Source organism: Anguilla anguilla, chromosome 4 (genome assembly GCF_013347855.1).
Source record: "Anguilla anguilla isolate fAngAng1 chromosome 4, fAngAng1.pri, whole genome shotgun sequence".
NCBI classification, from domain to species: domain Eukaryota; kingdom Metazoa; phylum Chordata; class Actinopteri; order Anguilliformes; family Anguillidae; genus Anguilla; species Anguilla anguilla.
In genome coordinates this window covers 40,757,748-40,783,541 of record NC_049204.1, presented here as the reverse complement: position 1 = coordinate 40,783,541, position 25,794 = coordinate 40,757,748, and the positions used below count along the sequence as shown (strand labels likewise).

Below are 25,794 nucleotides of genomic sequence, written 5' to 3'. Positions count from 1 at the left end.
TTCTATTCCATTGCAAATGGTCCTGGTAATTTCTACCATGTTATAGAGCATTCTAATCAACTATAAATTGAGAACAGCTGATGCATTTGTTCTCTAGTCAATTTGTAGTCAATTGCAAGTCATGGCTAAAACCAAAGAGCCGGTTGCGCAATGTGGCTGCTCACAAGAAGGGGAAAGGCTACAAAGCTATATCCAAGTGTTCTCAAGTGCCAGTGACCACAGTGCAAAGCATCATCAAAATGTACAAGGAGTTCCACACTGTGAAAAATCTCAAAGGGCGTGGTGGGAAGCCAAAAGTGACCCCTGTGCTGAATGGTAGTGCGAGAGGCCAAGAAGAATCCAAGGATCACCACCAAGGCCATCCTGAAGAATCTGAGCAATTCTGGTACCAACATCTCAAGGCTGCACAAGGCTGGCCCCCATGGACGCTAACCAAGAAGGACTCCACTTCTCCAAGACAGGCACACAAAAGCTCGCCTAGCCTTCGCAAAAGCTCACCTGGACAAAGAAGAAAGCTTTTGGTCATCAATTCTGTGGTCGGACGAGATGAAAATGGAGTTGTTTGGACACAGGGACATGGCTTTCGTTTGTCAAAAGAAAGGAGAAGCATTCAACCCCAAGAACACCATCCCCACGGTCAAGCATGGTGGTGCGAATGTAATGCTTTGGGGGTGTTTTTCAGCCAATGGGCCAGGCAACCTTGTCAAAGTAAACGGCATCATGAGAAAAGAGGACTACATTAAGATTCTGGAGGAAAATATCAGGCAGTCTGCAGAAAAACTTGGCCTTGGGCAGCACTGGACCTTCCAACAAGACAATGATCCGAAACATACAGCCAAAGTGGTCAAGAAATGGTTAACAGAAAACAATATCAACCTGATTCCAGACCTGATTCCAGACCTGATTCCCATCGAGAATCTGTGGAGTGAACTAAAGACCAGAGTGATGGCAAGGAAGCCTTCCAACCTCAAGACCTGGAGATCTTCGCAAAAGAGGAGTGGTCCAAAATCCCAGTGGAGACGTGCAAAAAGCTTGTTGGCAATTATAAGAACCGTTTGACTGCTGTGATGGCAAATAAAGGCTTTGCCATTGATTACTGAAAAAGGGTATGAATAATTTTGGACATGGAATGTTTTGTCAAAATGTCATAAAAATAGGTCATATTTTTCATTAATATCTCTAACACAATGTCTTACCGTCTTTTGTCACCTTCTTATGTCATTTCCAGCCAGAAGAAAGCTATTCGTCAAATAAAAATTCACTACAACTCAAAATTTGGCATGTGTATGAATAATTTTTGGCTTAACTGTATACTACATATATACTCATCCAATCCCGAATACGAACTTTATTTTGGCAACAAACAGATTTTTTAAAAAACACGACCTTCCTAATGGGTTGCTGATTTAAACATCCATGCATAGCATGCTCTTCAGAACCAACAGTGTTTTGTGTTTGATAACATCCGTACGCGCTAACTAGGTTAACTAAAGTAGGCGATCCGTACGTGCTAACTAGGTTAGCTAAAGTAGGTGAAACACGAACATGTTAGGGTTAGCTAAAGTAACGTAAGACAATAAAAAACGTTCTTAAAAATGCCGTACCACCTGCGTATGCATCCTACTAAACGAAGCACCACCTGCACATGCGTCCCACCAAACCTCCCTCAAAGGTTGTCTGTGAGTGAGTGAGTGACTGAGTGAGTGAATGCATGAGTGAGTGAGTGAGAGAGTGACCACAATTTGCTACGCATAGCGCACGGCACCAGTTCCGTTGGAAAAAAATAAATAAATACAGGAATTAAAATAATAAAAAAAGAAAAAAGACAATGAATAATAAATGAAAAGTATGCATTTTTCCCGGCTTTTGGGATTTATATCAAAGTCAAATTTGGCAAAAAAAAAACAAAAAATGATCCACGAAAACCGTTGTCTTTTGAATAGACTGTGAAACAAGCGCACATTGCATGGGAAAGCTCCGAAATTAGCATTCTGCTGGACAATGGCCTGTGGATGACGTGGTCTGGGCAGGCAGGTAGTGAATAGTGCAAATAACAGACTGGACTGTCCTGAAAATTCAGATGAGCTGCCAAAATTGCACTGCACCATGCTATAGTGACTGACACACCCCCAGCAGTGGCTCCCCTTCGGTACACGGCACGTCACAAAATATATGTCAAAATATATGTTGAAAACACCATTTCACCAGTGCGACAGCACACAACAAGCCAGCCATGCACCAGGCAGAAAATGGAGCCCAATGAGTAAAATATGAGAAGAACTGGTAATCAGTTTTAACACAAAACATTCAAAACATTGTGGTTTGGCAACAGCAATATTTACCACATTCAGATAAGGCATATCAATTAAATGAAGACCGCCACCTCTGGCCAAACTATAGGGCGCAGCAAAATACATCCCAAAAATAAAACAGAAAATGTATTTGACATATATTGCCATGACAATAATGATACATAATAACATACAGTATATTTTTGATGCATGAGCTGAATTCTTACAAAGGTTATCTCAAAGATATTTATGTCATAATGTACATCTGGTAAAGGGTGAATTATGGCATGAGATTTTCACATGAGGATTACAGTTTTGAAAAAAAAGCTTCATGTCATTCAACAGCAGATTTCTGAGAGGTGGGCATAAGCTCACATAATTGACATGTTTTTAAACTAACAATTGAAGATTGATACTTTCCAGACCCCAAAGGAACTATACTAACAGCAAACTCCTATGAAAAAGTTGGTAACATGTGCAGTGAGCAAACTAACACATTACCATTCTTGATATAATGCAAACAGTAATATTGCATACAATGACATCCGAAAAGGACCCTCAACTTTGAGAGAAATGGGTGTAATTAATTTATTACTAAGATGAGCCATTTTCAATATTTATACTTCTAAACCTGATGCAGAAATGAATAGATTTTATTTGTGTGTCAGTGAGCATGCCCCACAGGGTAGGAGCTTTGAGGCAAAGTGTATGCTTGCCATTTGTAACCTTTCACTTGCAGCTTCTGCACTGGCTAGTCCTTGTGGTGAACAGGGAAGCTGCCATGTGCACACGTATTCACTTGCCAATATGTGGCCTGTGCGGCTAGAACGTCCTATGGCAACGGGTTGCTTTGCAACTCCAGGCTAAATTGGCAGGGGATCTTTGAGCAGCAGCGGGCTGTACAGCTATGACATGCAGGCCAGCCACCATGTATGTGAACATGCCTTTACATCTACCTACCCCTGACCCAGTACCCTGGAAGTCAGACTGTAAAAAGTAAAGGGACACATACACCTTTGAGACAAAAACAGGCTATGGTAGCATGCTTTTAGAAGATATTCTGACAAACTGCAGCATCAATAGCCTGCTGCTTACCACAAAGAAATCTTACCACAGAAATAAACCAAGAAAATTTACAGAGATTAAAATCCCAGACAGATATGTACTATGAGAAGGATATACTAATGAGCAGATTGCAAATTAGTTTGGGTCATCATACAGTATACAATAATTAAGGGAAACCACAAATAGAATACACATAGCAGGAAAGTGTTACATTCAAATCCAATTAAGCTATAGTCAGAAAGTAAGTCATTTTAACAAAAGATCAACCAGACACAGATGGTATGTACATTTTTTGCCTCATATGGACCACAGTAATAGGCAGATCGGCTTACCTGAAAAGGCAGAGGATGGTACTTCCTGTGATGAGAGCTATCAAGGACAAACTGTGTCCCAGTGTGTACAGAGTCTTCACCACCATGTAAAACACCAACTAAAAAAAAAAACACACGTCTTAATGTTAACACATAAATCACCTACTGCAATACATGGGATAATATATTATATTGAGCATAACTTCACATAGCCTTCACAAACATACACATGGTGTCATCACTTATATGATGTATATGACAAAATTTGATACAGTATGTGATATGTAACGCATTTATATGATAACACCAGGTCATGAATGTTTACTATAAACTATTCTTAAACAATTGCAGTGCTTCATGATGGCAGACATAGGAAGTTACATAAAAATGTACAAGAAAATGAAATGCATTTTGAGAAAACCAGTCATCATAAAACATTTGGTTATAACCACTGAGGAACAAGAGGTTATAAGCAAATTGAATTATTCTCATTATGGAGTAACATATGCTTAATTAAAATGTGAACAAAAATGTACATTTTTTTCATGAAAATGTCACCACAATGCTTGCTTAATTACTAATACTCTGTATGTTGTTTTAGCCATTCAACATACAAAGCTCTCTGGGGAAAAATGTTATTCACATCCATTTACAATTGATTTAATGAGTAATCTTGATCTTTATACATTAGAGCACGTTCACAGCACACGGACATCCCAAAAGCCAGGGACAGCGATGCTAAAAAACAACAACAATGGCACTCATTGCTGTTGATTCCAAAGCTGAACAGAGTGGAATTGTGGCAAATATATTTCTCTGAAATGAGACATGCTGAATGGCCCCCTCCCATAATTCAAAGTTCCCAGGTCAGCTAACAAGATAAAATCTTGATCTGGGAGCTTCACAACAAAGGAAAATTATTACAAGAATTACAATAATTGTGACAAAAGCAAGAATTTTACAAGGCATTTTTGTTGTCTCAACATAACTGAGTGCCAGAATACTATTTTGATGACTCTGCAGATGTTTGCAGGGAGAATTTAATTGGGTAAACTTGGGCAAGTAACTTTTTCTGGATTGTCAGGGCACATGAGTCTCAGGTGGCATGTGTCATTAAAAAACAACTGCCCGAACACTGTCAAACCAACATGTTTCTCCACCAGAGAGGTTCGGCCCTGCCTTACTCAGAGGGAAATAATGTGTCATTGCAAAAAAAAAAATGGTGGGGGGGTGGGGGGCGATTGAAAGGTCATTCAAGCCTGGCCAGGAAGTAACTATACGCTTCTGCCCCTCTCCTGTTTTCAGGAAATTACTCTTGTGGTTAATTTCCCATTCCCAAACCCTCTTATCCAGGTACACAGTCAATCCAATAAAAAACTTACAAAGACATTGAGTAATAACATTGCTAAAAGGAACAATAAAAGTAATTTACGCTTTCCCAGAAATGCCACTTTTCAACAGAAAAAAACTTGCTCAGGCTCTGAAGAGCACCACTGCTTATCTGACAGTAAACATATGTACAATATTGTCTGACGTTCATCTTTAAATCTTAAAGCTCACTCTTACTAACAGTGTGCTAACTCTTGAGGAGTTGTTTGTCTCTGTGATCTCCAGTTGTAGCCACTGAGATACAATTAGGGGAGGCCGTCAGCTTGCACTTAAAGTGATAATGATCCTCAGCCTATTTATACTGATTGACGAATAACTCTCCTGTTTTATTAAAAAATCACCAATCAGCAATACAGTACTTCAGATAAAAACAATACCCATGTTGGTTAATCATGCAGAACAGTCAGTTTAGTGAGTGAGTAAGTAGTAAGTAAACTTACTCTACATGCGAGCAAGTTTAGTGAACTTACTCACATGTAGTCTAACTATAGCCACTGCTACTCAGAAAAAGTGTGTATAAAACATTGAATCAGTCAGTGAATCAATCATAGAAATAAGACTAAGGATCACATCTAGTTTATTCCAAGTTCAGCACAGTGATCTTTATTTGTACTCATGAGCACAATTTCAAGAACACACCAAGAACTTTTATTGTGCATCCTTGTACACTGTAAACACTGTAAAAATCAACAGCTCGAATTAGTCATGTCCCCTAATTTATTCTCTTCAACTCAATATATCATGATAATTTTTGAACATCAAACTCAACTGGGCAAATACCAAGACTGAAAAAAAGGAGGCAAGTGAGGTAAAAAAAAAAAACTCTCAAATGGTGGTGAGAAAAAACTCCCCAAAGGGAAGAAATTTTGGGAGGAACCTGGCTGCTGAGGGGGAGCCTATCCTTCGCTGGTCAGCCCGGTGAAAAGTAAGGGTAGAATGTATGGTAACAGAAATGCATTTAAGAGACACCAAGGTACAAGGTCAGATTACACCTCAAGAGCACAATATCAGATCTTACTATGCTATATTATATTCATTCACTTGTACCTTTGTTCAGGCCCAAAGAAAAAGGCAACTGGTACTGCCCATTCCCCTCTCTAAGCACCCTTTACACCCTCTAATCTCCCCAGCTCCTCACAGCCTTGTAATTTTAACCCTTGTCCACTCTCATTCCCCCTGCCTGGCTGCCAAGGTTATAATTACACCCAGAAGGGTTGTGACCAGACAGACTGCCTCCCATCTGCCCAAGATTTCTGCCTCTGGAACTGTCACCCCAGCCCCTGGGATTGGGGCTGACTGCTCACAGATAGCTGCAGTCTGGGATGTTGGACTAAAAGATTAGCATAGCCATAAATGGCATTTTGTCTTTGTGTTTGTTTGCCCATTTTTCAAAAATAGTCTCAACTTCACAAACCCAATAATAAAACATTATTCTCACCATGCTTTTGTCAGAAAGATAACATTGCATTAGCCTGGTATTTTAAAAAATCATTCCATGATACTTCCCTGCATTTGGTCAAAAAGGCTAGGCTAGTGGCACTGTCAACAGTGTGTGCAATTCTGTGTCCCATTGTGACCTATCCTGGCCTAATATCCACAAGCCTTCGGTATGCAACAAACATTTGGCAACCCTAAGACAGTTTACCATTTTTTCCCCCTATTATTTTCCACTTGGCCTAAGGGGCACAATTTGTGCATTCGGGTGTGTGTATTGGGACCCTCCAATACACACATTTGTATCAGAATACAAATAATTCACACAGTTTGCTGAGCATCAATCACACACTGGGTGTCAAGGGACAATTGTCCAACAAGCAGTGGAGAATTAATGAATTTCCAACTCAATTTACGTAAATATGTGACAAGTCTGCAGTGCACCTATAAATTAGTTTGTTTTAAGAGGGATACATGACCTGTGGTTGTGGTGGGGGTTTGGTTTTCTTATGGCCAATCGGATCAGCTGCTTTCCCTTTAATACCTGTCCAACAAGTGAGCAGGCTGTCAGGTCATGTCTGATTTACTTGTCCAGGAGATTCAGAGTCACCGCATGTACATTTATGACATGTCCTCCGGCAAATTATGTTGTCAAAATAACCTCCAAACTAGAAGAGGAAGACGCAGAGCAGGTTAGTTCTTTCGTTTGAGTAAGTTCATTTTACTTGGATAGAATTAAAGCAGAGTTGATTTATATAATGCTTTTGTATTTATTTTTAACATAATTTGTAGAACTACAACTTGTTAATAGATTGTACTACCTTTTTAGTTTACCAGACTATTCAGTGACAGGACACATATTCTCAATTTCAATTACATTTCATAGGTGCAACAGATCCAGTCCAATCAACCTAAGAACTCATCACAAAAAAACCAAAGCAGCTTATGAAATTCATCCTTATCAATATCAAGCTCTGATCACTTTCCAAGCACTTACCTATCTTAGCACTACTGTTAAATAATACAATTTGGAAAAATACAATGGTTGATATAAAGAATAACTCAAAGGACAAGTTGCAGTGAAAAACAAGATGCATTAAAAACATATATGCAAAGGAAGATAAATATATGATCAATCTGTATTATTGAAAAAACAGTGCAAAATGTATTAGTAGTTACACAGTACAGTTACATAGTAGTTGCGCTTAAATAGACTCATTATGCAGATGCTTATAGCAAACACATGAAACAAAATTGGAGAAACACATTTTAACTATTGTTGGTCTTCTGCAACTAGAATTTCCAACAAGGGGGGTTGGTCAGTTTTTTTAAAGACTGAAACATTGCCTCTTCTGTATGTGTTTATATGCATGTGGAAATTATTTACATGTTTTTTTTCTGTTGTTTACATTTGAGTGTGTCACTGTATAATTCTGTAACATACTTTAGACAGTAGGTTGCCAGGCAACTAGTAAACTTGGCCTTGCTTACTGATATAAATGAACAGGAGAATAAAATCTAATAGTTTGATAAGGTAAATAACAGTTCCAATGAAAAGCTTTGAATTCTTTATACAGGGGTAAAAAACAAAGAGTAAGTTACCACAGGAACTTATTAGTTCTCAACTACTTTCTTTTTTAAAGTCTCAGAGGTTCTACTGTCGTACATATTTTTATTTAGCGAACCCACATCTTAGACCAGGGGTGCACAGAAAAGGTTCATCCATTTTAGATTTTATTCCAACTTCTGCAGTTAATGATTTAATTATCTCAATCATATCTTGATCTGGCATTTGAATAAGCACCAGCTACAGCCACAGACCGCAAGTGTATCCACAAGACTTTACTGTGCTCAAGTACAGGAGCGAACTAAGGTAAATGCATGGAACAGACACCAGCACACACACCGCCCACCAGGACTCGGGTCTTAGAAACATCTTAGATAAAATGTGTACAGATGGCCTCTCTCTCCATCGAACCTGGACTGGGACAAAAAATCGGCCCTGGCATTTTTGGCCCAGACCGGCACACCACAATCGGTCGGACACCACCCACCAGTACACCATCCTTGCGGTCCCCTTAAACATGCGTACCTACCCAGGGGCGACTTAGCTCAGGAGGTAAGACCGATTGTCTGGCAGTCGAAGGGTTGCCAGTTCAAACCCCGCCCTGGGTGTGTCGAAGTGTCCTTGAGCAAGACACCTAACCCCTAACTGCTCTGGCGAATGAGAGGCATCAATTGTAAAGTGCTTTGGATAAAAGCGCTATATAAATGCAGTCCATTTACCATTTACTGTACTATTCCCCCAAACCACTACAAAGCTGAGTAGTAAGTGCCCTGGACAAGTGTACCAGTGCAAGTGGACCAGTGTACTCACTCGCTCTTGTCTGACTCCCTGGTGATCAGAGGTGGCCGTGGAGGACACAATCTCCATACTCAAGTAGAAGTACAAGTAATTGTCAAAGAAAAAGCTGTGCTTTGTTGCCTGTTGTTGGAAATGAAAACGTCCATGCCAAATTTCAGCCTCCTTCAGCCTCTTTTGGCCCAGTTCAGTGTTCATATGTGCACATTGGTACAGCCAGCAAAATAGCAGTGTCTACATTTCAGTTACGAGGATGTCATGGTCAGTTAAAACTAATTATTTGACATCAAATTAGCACAATGCAAAATTTGTTTTTAGTTTTTATTGACACACCACCTATTCCACTGTCCAGCCCATGTGACAGATGTCACACAAAAGCAGCACTCTCTCCTTAGATATGCATTTGCCATTATAATAGCAACCTCTCTACAACAGCACACTTACCACAAGATGTTCCCCACAACAAGAGTACAGTCCACTATGACAAAACATTCTCCAGAAGTACAACACACTCTCCATAATGACAACACACACCACAACTACAATGCACGCTTCATATTGTCAGTGCTCTCAGCAGAATGACGATGTCACACTAACCTTGTCTGTATCAGCCTCAGATCCGCAAGCACTGTTTATGCTGGGAAACACGTCAGACCATCCATTCTCCGTGCAGTTTTTGCTGATCATTCCTGTGGGGGGGGGGGGGGGGGGGGGGGGGAGTGTTATTTTCACACTCCTGATGGTATCCTGTTCACCTGAAACCAGACGCTCCACCCACAAATATCTGAACAAAACTGAACAACAGAGCATAACAGTGCATTTACAGGGCACTTCAGTCACACACTGCATGTACCAGAAGCCACTGTTTTTCAATCAAGCCCTGGCCTTGCCCTGCATCACTTTGTTTTGAAGCTGAGCTAGAGTTTAAATTGAATCTATTCAAAGACTAAATTTCACAATAATTGTAATAATAAATGCATTATACACTGCTTCTCCATCTAACAGGCATATCTGTTTTTATGTGTTTTGTTGTAAAAGAAAATCTACTAAAAATGTACCAAATTAATCTCACATCAGAGGAAGTGTATTTCCATTTATATTTGAAGGGTGAGTAAACAAAATATTTAATGCATGCTTTAGTGTTGGGCACACCAGAGAAATGGGAGACAGAGATATAGAGACAACAAGTTACACAATACAAAGAGAGGGATATAACTGGAGCACTTACGGGCTTGGGCTGTCAGAACAGAATGCAAACGCCACTGGAGCACATTAATCGGTTTGTATATTTGCCTCTGTGAGCTCTATGGTCAGATGTAGTGCTGTTCACTCTGGGGCTGGGTGCATGAATATAGCCTAAAGTCATTTAGTTTGACACAGGGTGTTCAAGTAGCTAGCAGAGGGGGGGAAAACTGTAAGGTCTAAGAATTTAGTCTTCTCCAGCACATCCCAAAACTTTCAATGGGGTTATGGTCAGGACTCTGTGTTGGCCAATTCATGTGTGAAAATGATTCCTCATGCTCCCAGAACCACTCTTTCACAATTTGAGCCTGATGAATCTTGGCATTATCGTCCTGGAATATGCCCATGCCGTCAGGGAAGAAAAAATCCATTGATGGGATAACCTGGTCATTCAGTACATTCAGATACTCAGCTGACTTAATTTTATTGTCACATAACATTGCTGAGCCTAGACCTGACCAATTGAAGCAACCCCAGATCATAACACTGCCTCCAGAGGCTTGTACAGTGGGCACTGTCCAAAAAACATCCAAACAGCAACTTTTTTTTTGGCCAGGCAGTGTACATCTAAGCTTCCAGAACCAGTGCTAATGTGCAATTATTTTCATTCTATAGGATCCAACAGCTACCTCCCTCAGAGGGAAGAAAATGCCAGTGTGAACATTGTAATCCCTGAAAAGCTATCAAACTTTGAGAAATTCAGGCCAGAATACTGGCAGGCAGCACTGTTTTTCAAACATGTTTCAAGTGTGAGTTCCACAGCAATTGCTCAAACCCTGAAAAAACATCAAGTCAGGATGAAGTAGCTACACTGCTTCTTTTGAGCGAAACAGTGCTCGTATCAAGGAACCCAGTACACTGTACAAAAATAGGCTATACATTTACAGTAAATTACTGTTTACTAGGTGCAGTACTTTTACTGTAAGCTTCACAATAATTTATCATTTATGTATTTCCAGTAATTTACTGAAACATTCACAGTAAATGACAATTAAATGAGAACTACAGTTTGTATCATGGAGTCTTTAATGACCACAGTGAGTCAGGACCTCAGTTTAACTTCTCACCTGAAAGACAGCATCTCCTATAACACAGTGACCCCATAATTGTACTGGGGTATTCGGAATTGATTATGATTGACAAAGTATCACTGTTGCAATAATAATGCGTTTGTAGAAACCTAGTGGTGACTATTTCACTCTAATGGTAAGGTTCAATATAAGTGAGGTTCAGATTCAACAGGGTTGGCTGTAATCAAGCCTGGCTGTGTTCAATCAGTTGAATCTAATTATCAATTAAATTAATTGATAATTAGATTATCAATTAGATTAATTGGTTGGTTGACTTAGTAACTAAGGAGGCAATTATTTTATAACACATGGGTGAATAACTGAATAACTAAAATGTTTGATAACTTTTTTAAAGAAATAAATAATAATTTGAAAAATGTGTTTTGTGTTTCTGACCATTCAGTGTGACACATGTGCAATAATAGAGGAAATCAAGAAGGGGGCAAATACTTTATCATGGTGTAGCATTCAATACTAGCATTCAATGTGTTCAGTCTTCCATAACTCAATTGACCAAGCTTTCAATTACCAGGCTAGTCAAGGGGCTGTAAATGGTCACTGCATGCTTATCATAATGTCAGAATTGTCACAACATTGTAATCACTGAATTAATTCCTGGTACAGTCACAATCTAGATATACGCATATTCAAGCCAGTGGATGTTAATATGATCATCAGATTAATAGTGGTAGTCAGTGATTTGTTATCTTCTAATGCTCAGACAGAAGCATCCTCTTATTCCCAAGTTCCTTGATTTGGTGACCTATTTTCCTCTGACAGCATATCAGATGGAACCCACTTTTTCCGCATAAAGATTCTGGCTTGAGTGCTTTCTGTGAGCATTTTGAAAGGCGGCAAATTGTGGTATGATGGGCTCCAGAGTCCGGGGCACTGAGCATCACTGTATGGAACAGGCATGATTCATTCTGCCTCTGGTTGAAGCTGTTTGACCTTTAACCCTGGATGCCATGTTCCACTATGACTGTATTGAAAAAAAACATATACTTCCTTGATTCAAGACATTGTGTCACTCGTAATTCATAAAAACAACAATTTACTAATTTAGCTACAATTTCAGGGTAACCTTAGACAAGAACCTTTTTGGGCATTATTTTTCTTTTATAGTATTTTTAGCCTATGTGTCATTTGTAACCGTGTGCATGACTCTGATCATTATGAGGCAGTAGCCTAAAAAGTAGTCATTTTATCCTTATGCAAGTGCTCTTCCGTTTTGAATGTTTAGGCAGCTTGGGCGCAACACCGACACAAAGGTGGTTTTAAGTTGGGCTTTATGTTGCGATTGCGGGGGGTTGAGACCCAAACGCAGAGGGTGGAAAAAATACAAAACTTTACTTGAAACCAGGAAACAAAAGGGAACAAAAGGGAACAAAAGGCCTCTCAGGGCAACCTTAAACAAACAATGAAAACTTCAAAACATAGGAACAAGAAAAAAATCCAAAAACACTAGAAAACCAGGGCATAGGCAAGAACACATGGAGCAGAGGCTTACGAACAAACAATCTGACATTACCACAAGGATCCAGCATCTGAGTCAAGGGAGGGGGAAACTTAAATAGAACACACTGACGAGACACAGGAGGGCACCATGAACAATCAGGCCACAGAGAGGGAAGGGAAAACGAGACAACCAGCAAATGCTAATGGAACAATTGGAAACAATCATACAATTAACACAGGGGGAGCAGGACACAAAACAGAAGTGCCGCCATCTGGCGGCCCAACAGGGGAAACGCAGACAGGAACACAGGACCATGACACTTTACCTTTTTTTGTTGTAATCTGCACTAATTCCTGTCAACAGAGTTCACACTTTTTTGTTAACTATTATGGCTATCCTCATTACAGCACATAAAGAATTAATTTGATGTAATGTCAGTTGAATTGTGTGAACATGGAAAATCATGGTAGCTGAAACACCGTCTCGTTTATAGCAGAAAATGAGCTAGGTTCACCAATCAGGACCCTTTCTCCATTACCACAAACACCACTGAAAGACTGGGGGGCAGAATAATTACAAAGGTTTCCAAGCAGATTTCTCTTCCAAGCACAAACTTTGCAAGATATGTTTGTGAAACAATTATTATTATTATTATTATTATTATTATTATTATTTGTTTTCATTATTATTTGTTTTTATTATTTTTTTTTTTTGTGAAACGCTCCAAAAACTCAATCAATATGACTTCAATCAATAAAGCATTAAAATGATTTAAACTGATATAATTTCACATCACTTTGACATTTACAAACATTTCCAATTAACCTGTATTCCCTGCACATTTTTATATCAAAGGATATGTATATGGTGTATTTGTGGCTTAGCTTTAGATAAAATGCAGATTACTGTACAACTGAAGAATTCACATACACTCTCATTTTAGCCACTAACATTCTAAACACCACCGGCTAGTTAACACATCAGGTAACCTTAAATCTTACAGAATAAATCCATTATTGCTTACAATACAATATTCAGGTAGGGAATATCCTTTGCGGTCACACTAGTATTCCTGGCAATACTGAAAACTTGCTTTCAGCCAACACAAACATATGCCTGCTTTTAAAATACCTTAAATCAGACGTGCTGTAGTTGTCAGGAATCCTGCCTGATTCTCCTTGTGTTCCGTTTTAGTTTTGTTTATTTTTTAATTTCTAGTGTTTATTTATTTTTATTTTCAGTTTACTTGTTTTCGCTTGCGGTTGTGTTTTCTGTGTTCGTGTGCTTGGGTATGCGTTTGTTATTGTTTTTCCCCCTTAGGTTCCTGGTTCCTGTCCACGCCCACGCCCCGCCCCAGTTCCACCGGTTTCCGCATCTGCAATCAAGCCTCCACTTACCTTCCTCACCTGCATCCCATCTTCACTCATTGGCGTTGCTATTTAGTTTCTGTGTGCACCTTTTTTCTTTGCCAGATCGTGCCTCTGATTTTTCGAGTAGCCTTTCCAGCCTTGTTTAATGTTTTTGTCCTTCCTGGTTTTTCGACTTTTGCTTGTTTGTTTCCGACCTCGAGTTTAGCCTGCCCGTGCTATTCCTTGCCTTGGTATTTGGACCCTTGCCTGTTTAATCGACCTGCCCCCCCCGGTTCCCGTTTTTGTGCCTCTGCCCTGTCTATTTGATTTCCCGGATTTTGACCCCTGCCTGTACTTGATTAAGAGACTGCTTCTGATTCTGTGCTTCGCAAAATAAATCGCATCTTCTACTAACTCTGGTCCGCTTCTGAGTCCCACCCCAGATCCTGACAGTAGTGGGCTAAAATCTTGAAAAATATCATTATGTTTCATGTGAACTACTTACTGCATGCCTTCTGGAATACACACATACAAGCCTGTCCTATCTTAAATGATGAGGGGGAGATTTTTAGATAAAGGTAAATGAAGTATTTACTGTAGATAAAGGTCTGCAATGGCTCAGCACCCCATTGCTTCCAATATTAGCAAAACAATTTTCCCTCAGAGGTCCCCTATTCAAATGTAAACCAAGCCCAGTCCCTCCCCACCCAAGAGAAAACAGCAGGGTGGTATGGCAGCTAACAAAATCACATGGAATTAAACAGATTCTCACTCGCAGTCTAGCTGCAGTGAGAGAGAGCAAATTTCTTACAGTCTTGTAAGCGACATATGCCATCTTTCATTTTTTTTACATGAATGTAGTCATGTTTTGGGTCATTAAAAATAATGGCCATAAGGATAAGAACTCACCATTTCTTCCAAACAGGTTTCGGAGCACTGCTGGACAAGGATTGCTGACCATCTCTCCTACCTCCGCATGGTCCCAGCATGATATGTTATCCCATGTCCCCCTGCATCCTGATAAAACAGCATACATTCATTTAAAGGGCACACACACACACACACACACGTGCACATGTACAAAAATACACACACACACACAAATATTCCTATTGTAGACAGCACACATATGCATAAACAGGCATAAACGAGGGTGGTCTACCAGTATAAATTTTCTAGGATTCTGATATTATTCTGAAATTACTAATTTATTCTCTTTGGTATTGACATGACAATGCAGGTTACAAAAATTTAACCAGATTTGTTTAAAATTCTAAATGAGCAGAAACAGATACCTACGTGTAATTTGTAACAACTGATTGCTTGCAAAGACACAAATTAATCAACACTTGTTAAATTCTTTTGTTGAGTGCTATTCCACTGTACCTGTTCAATACATGACTTTTAGTCATTATATTACTCCATTACAGGACATATATTTTACACAGATATATAGTTTATTTTTTTGTTATTTTTTCACCTTGCTAAAAAAACACGTTTTCAATGTACAAAAAAAGCCAAGTTACTCACACATACAAAGCACTGTCTATAACTCATTCATTCAAACATATCACCACACCTCTAGTTCCAAACCGGAGCAAACTTTACACCATGACAAACACATTAAAAAAACCACAGGCCCCTCATTCTGTCCTACCTTTATTACTTTACTTCCTGCACCCCACTTCCTCTCCAAGAGCAATTTTGGGTGGGTAACCCCCTCCTTAAAGAGACCAACGCCTATTTAAATTTCGCCTTGTGATTTCCTTGTTGGTCAGTGGATGTGAGTAATTACCATTCATGTTTATACATAAAAGACACTGCATAATTACAGCTGTGTGAAATGTCCTTTATTTTAACATTTGTGCTGCTATTTGTGTTGCTGACTCACCCAGCCAAGCAATGTTATGAATGATGAGTAAGAAATGTTTCTTTATATAGTCATTTTGTTGAAACAATTACAATATGGTAGTGAGCATCACATGGGTGGTTACGTGTTTTGGTTTTTGTACAGTTTTTGCATGCATTCCAATGGAGGAGAACTGTTGTGAAACTGTAGTGGAACACCATCATCAGGCCCTTACCTTTGGAGTACAAGTAGGGCTGTTCCTTAAGTCGCCCAGTACAGTCATCCTCTGCTGTCTTCAGATCTGACATGAAGTGACACATGGGGTGCATCCCATGGGCCTGGCATGAACAGGAACACAGAGACATTTCTCATTAGCAAAACATTTTCTCTTTGGGACTTATATGCACATCCAAGTTTGGAAAAAGCAACTATTGACTGAATTAAATTTTTGTTGTAAACAATTATAAAGTAACACAAATTTACAAGAGCAAAAACCATTCATTATAAAGTCCCTAACAGCTTGTAATAAGGCTGGTAGAGGAGCTTTTACTTCTTAATAGCACAGAGATTTGGAGCCACTGGGATTTAATTTACTACATTTGTTAATAACACGTTTTTTAACAAGGCAACTTGATGTTGATATTCAGTGGGAAAATTATAATTTATATACTTTTTACTGTATTTGTATATTTGTAGTAATTGTCCCTAGTTTTTTTCCTGCGAAACTTCTTACTAAAAAACTTCTTAATAAAATTAAATAAATTCAGTGGAAGATCCATAAAGCATCAAACTCAAAAGCCTCAAATTAATCACACAGGCTGTTTGTTCCAAAACAGTCCTGGAAAATCCCAGTTGAAGCTTCTCCTTTAGAGCCATTGCATTATTTTCAGTCAGAAATAAGCACTTTTTATCAGATGGCTCTGGTGTATACTAAATACATTAACAAAGTCCATCTATGTTGATTCTGAATCTGCCTGTTGCATGATTGCAGAAAGAATATAACTGACTTTTTTGAGGTCTCACAACTGTAGATCAAATCAGTCATGCTAAACTAAACTAAACTAAACTGCCAGTGAAATTTGAGATGAAGTTGTTCTGAGGCAAAAAGCTGGAGATGATTGTAAAACTACAGGCAAGGCTATGAACCTTCCTAGGAGCACCATTAAAAGGCCATTGTAACAAAACGGTAAACAACCCTGACATTGCCAAGATCAAGCTGTCCTACCAAACTGAGTAATCAGAAGAGAAGGACAGTGATCAGAACGGTGATCAAGAGGCCAGCTACAACACTGGCAGAGTTAAAGAGCTCATTGCCTGAAATGGGAAAAGCTGTCCAGAGATTAACAAGCTCTGCAGCTCATTTATTTGAACTCTATGAGAGAGTGTAGCTAGCACGGTCGTACATAGACTGTTTGGAGGGTGAATGCTGAACACAAAGTGCAGATGGGGGGCCAGGGGGTTTACATCAAAGCCCCAAGGGGTGGGATGGGATTGCAATCACGGACGCTTGTAGGGGGTTGGGCATCCCATTAAAAATATGTGGTATGAAAACTGCTGTCCTCTAATACTTTCTAATTTGGCAGGAGTGGAGCAAATTTGAATGGAATGGGCAAAATGTCAGAAAATTTACTCATACAGATAAACCCAAAAACACTCAGACTCTGTACTTGCTGCCAAAGGCCTATCTAGAAATCATTGACTCTGTTAAGGGGAAATGCTGTTGAATTAAAATATTTTTTGCATCATAAATGTGTTGAATTTGCATTGGTGAATGGGAGAAAATATTTAATTGCATTAAATATGTGAGGATGTCACACAATATGTGAAAAAGTTCAAGGGTGTGTGTGTGTGTGTGTGTTTTCAAAAAAAATATTACTGTAACAGTGCTACTTGGCTTACCAGACTCAATGTAATTTCTAAGCTCACCAGTGCTCTCCTTCTTCTTAATAATGTTCCAAGCAGCAGTTTTGGTAAGCCTAAGGTTTGGCCTACTGTATGTCTCTGTTTTCTTCTTATTTCTCAATCTCATAATGGCTTCCTTGACTTCATTGGCACAACTCTGGTCCTCATGTTGACAAATGCCAATAACAGACTCCAAAGGCCATTAAGTAAGGAATAACCAACGACGGGCTGTCCTGTTATTGGAAAATAATGTACGATGGGGGTGGTGCTCCCTTAACCACCCCTGAAGTACATTAGTTTCCAATAACGGGACAGCACGAAGGGGTTTATTCTGCTTATACAACAGGTTACAAACAATGATAGTTACTTAATCAGATGAAATTAAAATATTCTTCTGTGGCTCTTTGGGCATATTGTTTACTGATGTCAAGCAAAACTCTGATTGGTAGTTCTATTTGGACCGTTGTTATGCAGAAACCACTGGTCTTTAATTCTACGAAAACAATAATTCTATCGGGAAAAATAGTTCCTTCTAGTTTTATACTATGAAATTACCTGCACACAGTTGAACATACCTGACAACTGACTAATCAGAAACACTTATGACGCCATTTGTCACAAACATTAAGATGCCTTAAAATGGGGAATTATTTATTTTTAAAAGTGCCGTAAATTCTACATGGTGAACCTAAAATGTATAATGCACATTAATGACATGTGAATTGTTTGATTACAAACCTAAAATTGTGGGGTACAGAGCCAAATCCCGAAAGTCTTTTTCCCAAACATCATTATGGAGCTCGCTATACATATATACTGTTGTAGTAAACTTTTACTTATTGATGCAACCTAAGGAACAGATCACAGTCCCAAGAAGTCAGCCAGGATCAAGAGCAGGGAAGAACAGAGATAGGAATGTATAAGAGTTCTGAGAAGGGGAATGCAGGTTCAGTTCCTATTAAAACACATGGCACTACTTCATGAATTTTCATGTAATCCTTCACATACTGTGTTACTGAATCAGCTGCTATCCAAATGTTTGAGTGGCACTGATTTTTTGATCACAGCTCTTTCTGCCTCCAGCCATGGCCCCCAACTCTAGATTTCATAAGAAAATGTGGTATTCCATACACTTGCACTTGGTTCACTAATATTAGAACTGCTCCAGAAAGATGGCCTGATGTTAAAAAACAACTTTTTGTGTGGTTTGTCTTACTAAAGCGCTCACAAAAATTGTAGTAAAGCATGCACCACTAGGCCCAAATCATTTCTCTTAACCAATTGCATGAATAGTCCTGTCTTCTGGTGCAAATACTGCATAGAACAGGGATATCCAAAGATGCAGTACTGCTGGCTTTCTTTTCTTTCTTATAGACAGCTGATTGAACATCAGTGATTGTGGAGGGATTCCACTCACCTGGCGTCCCAGGTGATAAGTCACTGATTAGAGGGGAAGGATTACAGCCAGCAGTGCTATAGGCCTTGAGCCCCGGATTTGAGTGTCCCTGGCACACAATGAAGAGGCAGCTGGCCTCCTACATTCTGAAGGACCTGATGTTACATTGAAAGCCCAAACAAATCAATTATGCATTCAAAATTGGGAGAAACAAGGGATGATGAAAAGACACTGAAAGACTTTTTTATATCTAAAAGGTATTCTTTTACCTCTACCTATTATTCTAACCTGATCTGTGGTTATCCAAATAGGAATTCACGTAATATTTTATCACGATATTATTAAATTACGAAAGTATTTAAAACCAGAGAAGGTAAGCAACAACATAAGGCCATTTTTTACATCACTGAATTTGGGGTGGGTGGTTGGGAGTGGACTCCCTTTTCAATATGCGCATCAATCTTTTGATCCTAGGATAGAAAATCTCATTTTGGACGCATGTGCGCTTCCACTGGGATTAGGAATGGTCTGTCTCATGAACCACAGTGGCCTAGAGGTAACATTGGTTTTATGATTAAATACATATATTGACAGACAGTAAACATTCTTTACATCTTTACATTTCAAGACAAACAAAGGTCAAAGTATAAACTGGAACATTTTTTGCTTAAACTAAACTCAATGATCAAACATTTTCTAAATTGAATTCATGGTTAATGTACAAGCTTACTGCTTTTAAAATTGTAAAATAAAATTTAAAAATGGATTGTAAAACAATTTAAATGCCAACCATTTTCTTGGCTCTAATTAAAACAACTTGATGTGAAAGCTGCAAAAAATTTAAAAAATAAATAAATAAATAAAAATATCTGCGCTGGTTAATCCGCCACTTAAATGGGCATGCTCAACAGTCATGAAACACGCCCACAGACAGGACTCACAATGATGGGTTTAAAGACGCACTCCCTACCTACCACAGTTCCTTGTAGACTAAATTATAATGTGCACTTTTTCTATCACACTACTGGCTACAGATCATGAAAATTCAGCATCATTCTTACAGAGTAAAATTTAAATAACTTCTGTGCAATCTGAAGAAAACATTGAGACACTTCTTATGTGTCGAAGATAACAGAGATGCCTCCTCTAAGAGATTATCTCCTGTTTCCTCACTCTACTTCACACACACATCCTGTTTCCTCACTCTACTTCACACAGCACACACATCCTGTTTCCTCACTCTACTTCACACACACATCCTGTTTCCTCACTCTACTTCACACAGCACGCACAACCTGTTTCCTTACTCTACTTCGCACAGAACGCACATCCTGTTTCCTCACTCTGCTTCACACAGCACGCACATCCTGTTTCCTCACTGTACTTCACACACACATCCTGTTTCCTCACTCTACTTCACACAGCACACACATACTGTTTCCTCACTACTTCACACACACATACTGTTTCCTCACTCTACCTCACACAACACACACATCCTGTTTCCTCATTCTAGTTCGCACACACATCCTGTTTCCTCACTCTACTTCACACAGCACACACATCCTGTTTCCTCATTCTAGTTGGCACACACATCCTGTTTCCTCACTCTACTTCACATAGCTGTCATGGTTCTGTGTCTGTCTGCGTTTCCTTTTTGGGCCGCCAGATGGCAGCACTTCAGTTTGTAGTTCTGTTCCTTTTCTCTGTCTAATTGTATTATTGTTTTCAATTATTCAATTATTGTTTTTTTGTTGTCTTGTTTTCCCTTCCTTCTCTGTGGCCTGATTGTGCATTGTGCCCTCCTGTGTCTCGTCAGTGTCTTGTCTATTTAAGTTCCTTTCCTCCCTGACTCAGGTGCTGGATCCTTTTGTGTGCTTTCCTGATTGTGTTTCGGTATGTGTCCCCACATGTACTTCTGACTCTGTGTTTGGTCCTGAGTGTTTTCTACCCTGCCCGTGTTCTGGTTTTGCATTGTTTTGGATTTTCTGGATTTTCTTTGTTTTTGCGTTTTAAGAACTTTGCTTTGACAACTTGAGACTTGCCCTGCGTGGCTTTGTTTTTTGTATCTCCTTGGTTTTTGTTCTTATTAAAAGTAAAGTTCTCGGTTTTGATTTACCCTTTTGGATTTCGAGTATTTTTGACTCTGCGTTTGGGTGCATTCCCTCGCCCCACCTGACAATAGCACAACATCCTGTTTCCTCACTCTACTTCGCACAGCACACACATCCTGTTTCCTCAAACTACTTCACACAGCACACACATCCTGTTTCCTCACTCTACTTCACACAGCACACAAATCCTGTTTTCACAAACACCTCCTGATGAAGAGTCTTTAAATGCTTTTAACTGCAGCATTTAAACACGTTTGAGCCAATTGGTGAGTTGGAAGACTGAACCTGAAAAGACTCATTTGAACCAATTATTGTGTTTTTCTGAAAAGAAAACCTTGTTGATTTTTTTCAACATTTTGGTGCAAACCGTTGATCAAAGGCAGAAGCTCACATCTCATTTGCAGCTAGCATGATGGGAGCATATTATAGCTACTGACATACTGAAGAGTACGGCTGAGGGAAGCCCCAGCATGACCACTGCTGGATGAGCAAGGATATCTTTGATTTTTTCTTTATTTCATAAATTTCATTTCAATCTCTCTGAAAGATGCCCCTTGACCAAATGCTGCAGGCTTGAAACTTATTTTGTAATTCAGCTAGAACTGAAGTAAACTGGGTAAATTCCCTCAATAATGCTGCTGTAATAGCACATTCTGTTCAAGTACAATTTATGAATATTTTGACACCAGTAAACAATTAACAAATATAGCTGGATCAAAATAAGCCTTCCTTCTGCAGACCCTAGCTCAGACCCACAGACTTTGATGAACTTGCTGGCCTACTGTGAACATCACTGGTAATAAGGACATGTGACACAAAAAGATAACTTTTTTTGCACACAAGCTCAGTAATATTTTTAACATAAATACCCCTTATTGTTACAGGAGCCTCTGAGGATCAGCATCCATGAGATCACCACATCACCAGCTGCCATTGCATGAACATTGTGTGGAATATGCACTACCCTTCTTAAGCTTTTTGAGTGGTGACTTAAGAAGCATAAAATGTATTGCATCTAAGCAATAACATACTGTAAGTTTCAGCAGATGCTTACAGGACATGCAGATCAGGGTTGGATACATACCATTTTCAGTTCAGTCAGTTAATGAATTGAAAAATCCTCATAGAACATTTTTTCAGTTCATGAATTGATTTTTAATATATTTTCAATTTCCTGTTTTCTCTGTTTGGTAGACAACCCATCACCATGCCCCACTTGCTTAGTCAAACAAGAGGAAATGGCCAAACACTACATTGCATTACTACATTACATTACATTGCATTGATTTAGCAGATGCTCACATCCAGAACAACTTACAGTACAGAATAAAAATAAATGCCTCGATCCGATTTATATGAGCAGTAATCTCAGACCTGGCTAATAACATTCTTAGACTAGTATGTATAGATGCAACAGCATCAAAGTACTAAAAGTTAACTATGCTAGCCAGGATCCATAATACACATTTTAGATACAAATTACATGTATAACCTAAAGCCATTAAAATACCAAAAGCTGAATTAGTACAAAGGTAGTGCTTGGAGTGAGTGGGGCAGTCTGAGGAGGCGGGACTTCAGCCAGTATTGATAGACAGCCGATTGTGTTCTACTGTTCAGACCAAAGACCAAGGAACAAGGAAATGTGTTTTTACTAGGTGAATCAATACTGCACCTAACTGCAGTTAGTTTCCAAAGGCGTATAGCTTGGGAAGATGTTCAGCTGAAAAACGTGTTGACGACTATTTACATTTAGTGGTAACTGGGAAGTTAGCAGTCATGAAACAATGAAACCCTGATGGTACAAAATCATTGAAGAAAATGAGAAACACGACCCAAGTTTTCTGCCTGCACAAGTCTATTTAATTGCAGTTTTATATTTATTAATTATTGAAATCTTGACTACACCGCTGCATGAAACATTAAGCAAGGAACGAAAATAGGCTACGACGATGTCATAATTTCGTAGTTATAAGAGAAGCTGTTGCTAAACCAGAACCCTATTTCATTTCATCCTATGTGCATCATTCAGAACGACATGGGATTTTTAGGGGAATACAAAATAATTTCAAGTAGTCTTGCAATCTTGTGCCAATTATTTAAATTACCGGACAGGATGTTATCCTGATTATTTACTTACACTGATTTGGTTACATTATCTGAAGCGCTTCAACGACCATGTATGGGAAGAACGCAGTATTACTGGCAAAATAAATAAATAAATGCTGAGTTAGGTTTACCAAGAATAAAATACGCCGTCTGTTACAACTCGATTCATAGCTATAGGCTGCCATACTTAAAGTGAAAATGTTTCAAGGTTAACAATTCTGCAAATATTTGATTTCATAGCTGTGTTAAAACATAGCCTTTAAAGTTATTGGTGTCTTTCTCCCTCCATAGGCCGCGATAGTATAAAAAATTAGGTTAATTTTCCATTAAATTTCCATTTTTCTTGGGCTTCACAGTGATATTTTTAAAAAAAACAGTACATATTTACAATATAAAGGCCGTGGTCACAAACAGAAAACAATTAAAGTTTCCCTATGTGTTTATTCAACAGTTTTAAGCTTCCAAGAACCACCCAAGATGGGGTTCGTGTAGCCTACAAACCGATTGTCTGCATATCTGTGATACATTTTGAAAATAATAAATTGAAATCTAAATCAATTCGGCACATTTGTCCTACCATCCGTTTGAGGGATTCCTAAACTGTTTCCCAACATGTGGGCAAACTCCGCATTCGAACTTTAGGCTATGAGGTGATGTTATTTTATATAATAATAATAATAATAATAATAATAATAATAATAATAATAATACTTACAGGGGATGACAACAAAAATGCAAGGAAAAATATCAATTTCCAGCGTCTCATCCTCATCGCTAGGTCAACTTTCCAGAGCTGGAGTAATCTACTGAGAACTCATTAGTTCTAGTTTGTGGAGCGATTATCTCAATTGGCGCCTGTTCTTCAAAAGTCATCAGTTGAACGGCATTTTAATGCCAGACAATAGCTGCCTACTTTAAAATGTGCAGATTACAACATTAAAGAGCGGTATGACATTTTAAATCTACGCTGTCTGAAGAGCAAACCCAATATAGGCTGCTAAAATAATCAGGTAAATAGACAGAGTTGCAGTTAGGACCCGAGTTGTACTGTCACTCCTGCCGTTAACTCGAGATGCAGCCGTCACAGCAATCATCAGTGTTTTAACTCGGGCGGACAACCCCGTCTTTCTCTGACCATCCCTCCTCGGAGGGAATGCCCACTACTGAGACAACTTGGTCTGGAAAGCGCTTCAGTCACTGCTAGAAAATTCACGGGAAGGCTAACCTTCTCCACAAATTAGGCGACGTTATTTTAATAGCTAAATGAAAATTAAAAACATTTGGTCTGCACGTGGTTTATATATTTTCACAAACATACTATAGGTAAGTATTGTCATTGCCTTTTTTGGCTTAATGTATGTTAATTAACTATAGGCTAGCCTAAAAGACTTGGGCGAACTGGCCAGAGAAGAGAAAGATCACCTTTTATTTTATTTACGATTGCCTTTGTTTATAATGCAGAAGGTTTGCAGTCACGTTATTGTAGCACAGTAATAGGCACGGAATATTTTTCTGTTATGACAACCTCTCTTGCTTACATAGCCTACACAGACGTGGGCATTCTAAACATCATGTAGCCCATATTCTTATAATAATTTTACGATTTCCTCGTAGGCTACGATTGAAAAATAATTCCTCGAATTCGTCAACAAAAATAAAATGCATGTTTTAAAATGTCTTAAAATGCATAACACACATGAGATAACCATGACAGAGTCGTTTTTCGAAACTTTCATTTAATGTTTTGGATGTCCCGTGTGTTGGTAGCTTCTTTAATTTTTCAAAGAGATTATTTTTTTTATTAATACGGGTTTTCATTTAATAGAACACATACTAATCCTCCAAAAGATATTGCTTGCGGGTATCAACACAAAATGCAGTGACGTGTCCTCACTATTTTTTGTGTACGTATTAAAAGTATTTATATTTTCATTGTCAAAAAGTCAGTCCTGTCATATATATAATTGTGTGTGTGTGCGTGCGTGCTTGAGTTTGGAAGCCATTTCTACTTCCTATTCTCAGTACTGTGCTGTACTTGTCAAAAATAAAGGTTGTTGCACTCCCATTTTCTCACACATTCAGAAATAGAAGAAGCACGTATTCTTCACTCGCATAAATAAATAAACAGCATGCAGCGCCTCTCAGCGACAGATACTTCCCATATCATGTGGGACAGTGCTTTGAGTGGTTATAGCGCCACAGGTTTGACGTAGTGCCCTGCAAACCAAAGCAGTCAAGATGGCTCTCAAGGAAGGAGTCACTGATCTTTTGCTCTTAAAGTTTGCTCTTAAAATATTAATTGGTTCCCCTGCAAAAAAGCCTCTCTTAAAATAAAGATGTGCTATAATAAGCTTTATTTTTTTTTTGACAGGACAGTCTAGAAAAGCCAATAGCTCTCCACCATTAGTTTTGTGTATGTAAGGGTTTGAGGAAATTATGGAAACACCACGTGAAA

At 38.8% G+C, this 25,794-nt stretch overlaps 1 protein-coding gene across 1 annotated transcript in view; it reads right to left on the bottom strand.

Annotated features, from left to right (window-relative positions):
• Positions 1–24,375, bottom strand: part of vipr2 (vasoactive intestinal peptide receptor 2) — a 42,188-nt gene extending 17,813 nt beyond the window's left edge. The window contains exons 1-5 of the mRNA XM_035413071.1: positions 24,055–24,375; positions 16,057–16,159; positions 14,882–14,989; positions 9,450–9,541; positions 3,689–3,786 (exon numbers count right to left, since the gene is read on the bottom strand). Coding sequence (XP_035268962.1) covers positions 3,689–3,786; positions 9,450–9,541; positions 14,882–14,989; positions 16,057–16,159; positions 24,055–24,111 — 458 coding nt within the window. The 5' untranslated portion in view covers positions 24,112–24,375. The remainder of the gene's footprint in view (positions 1–3,688; positions 3,787–9,449; positions 9,542–14,881; positions 14,990–16,056; positions 16,160–24,054) is intronic.
• Between the last annotated feature and the right edge of the window lie 1,419 nt (positions 24,376–25,794).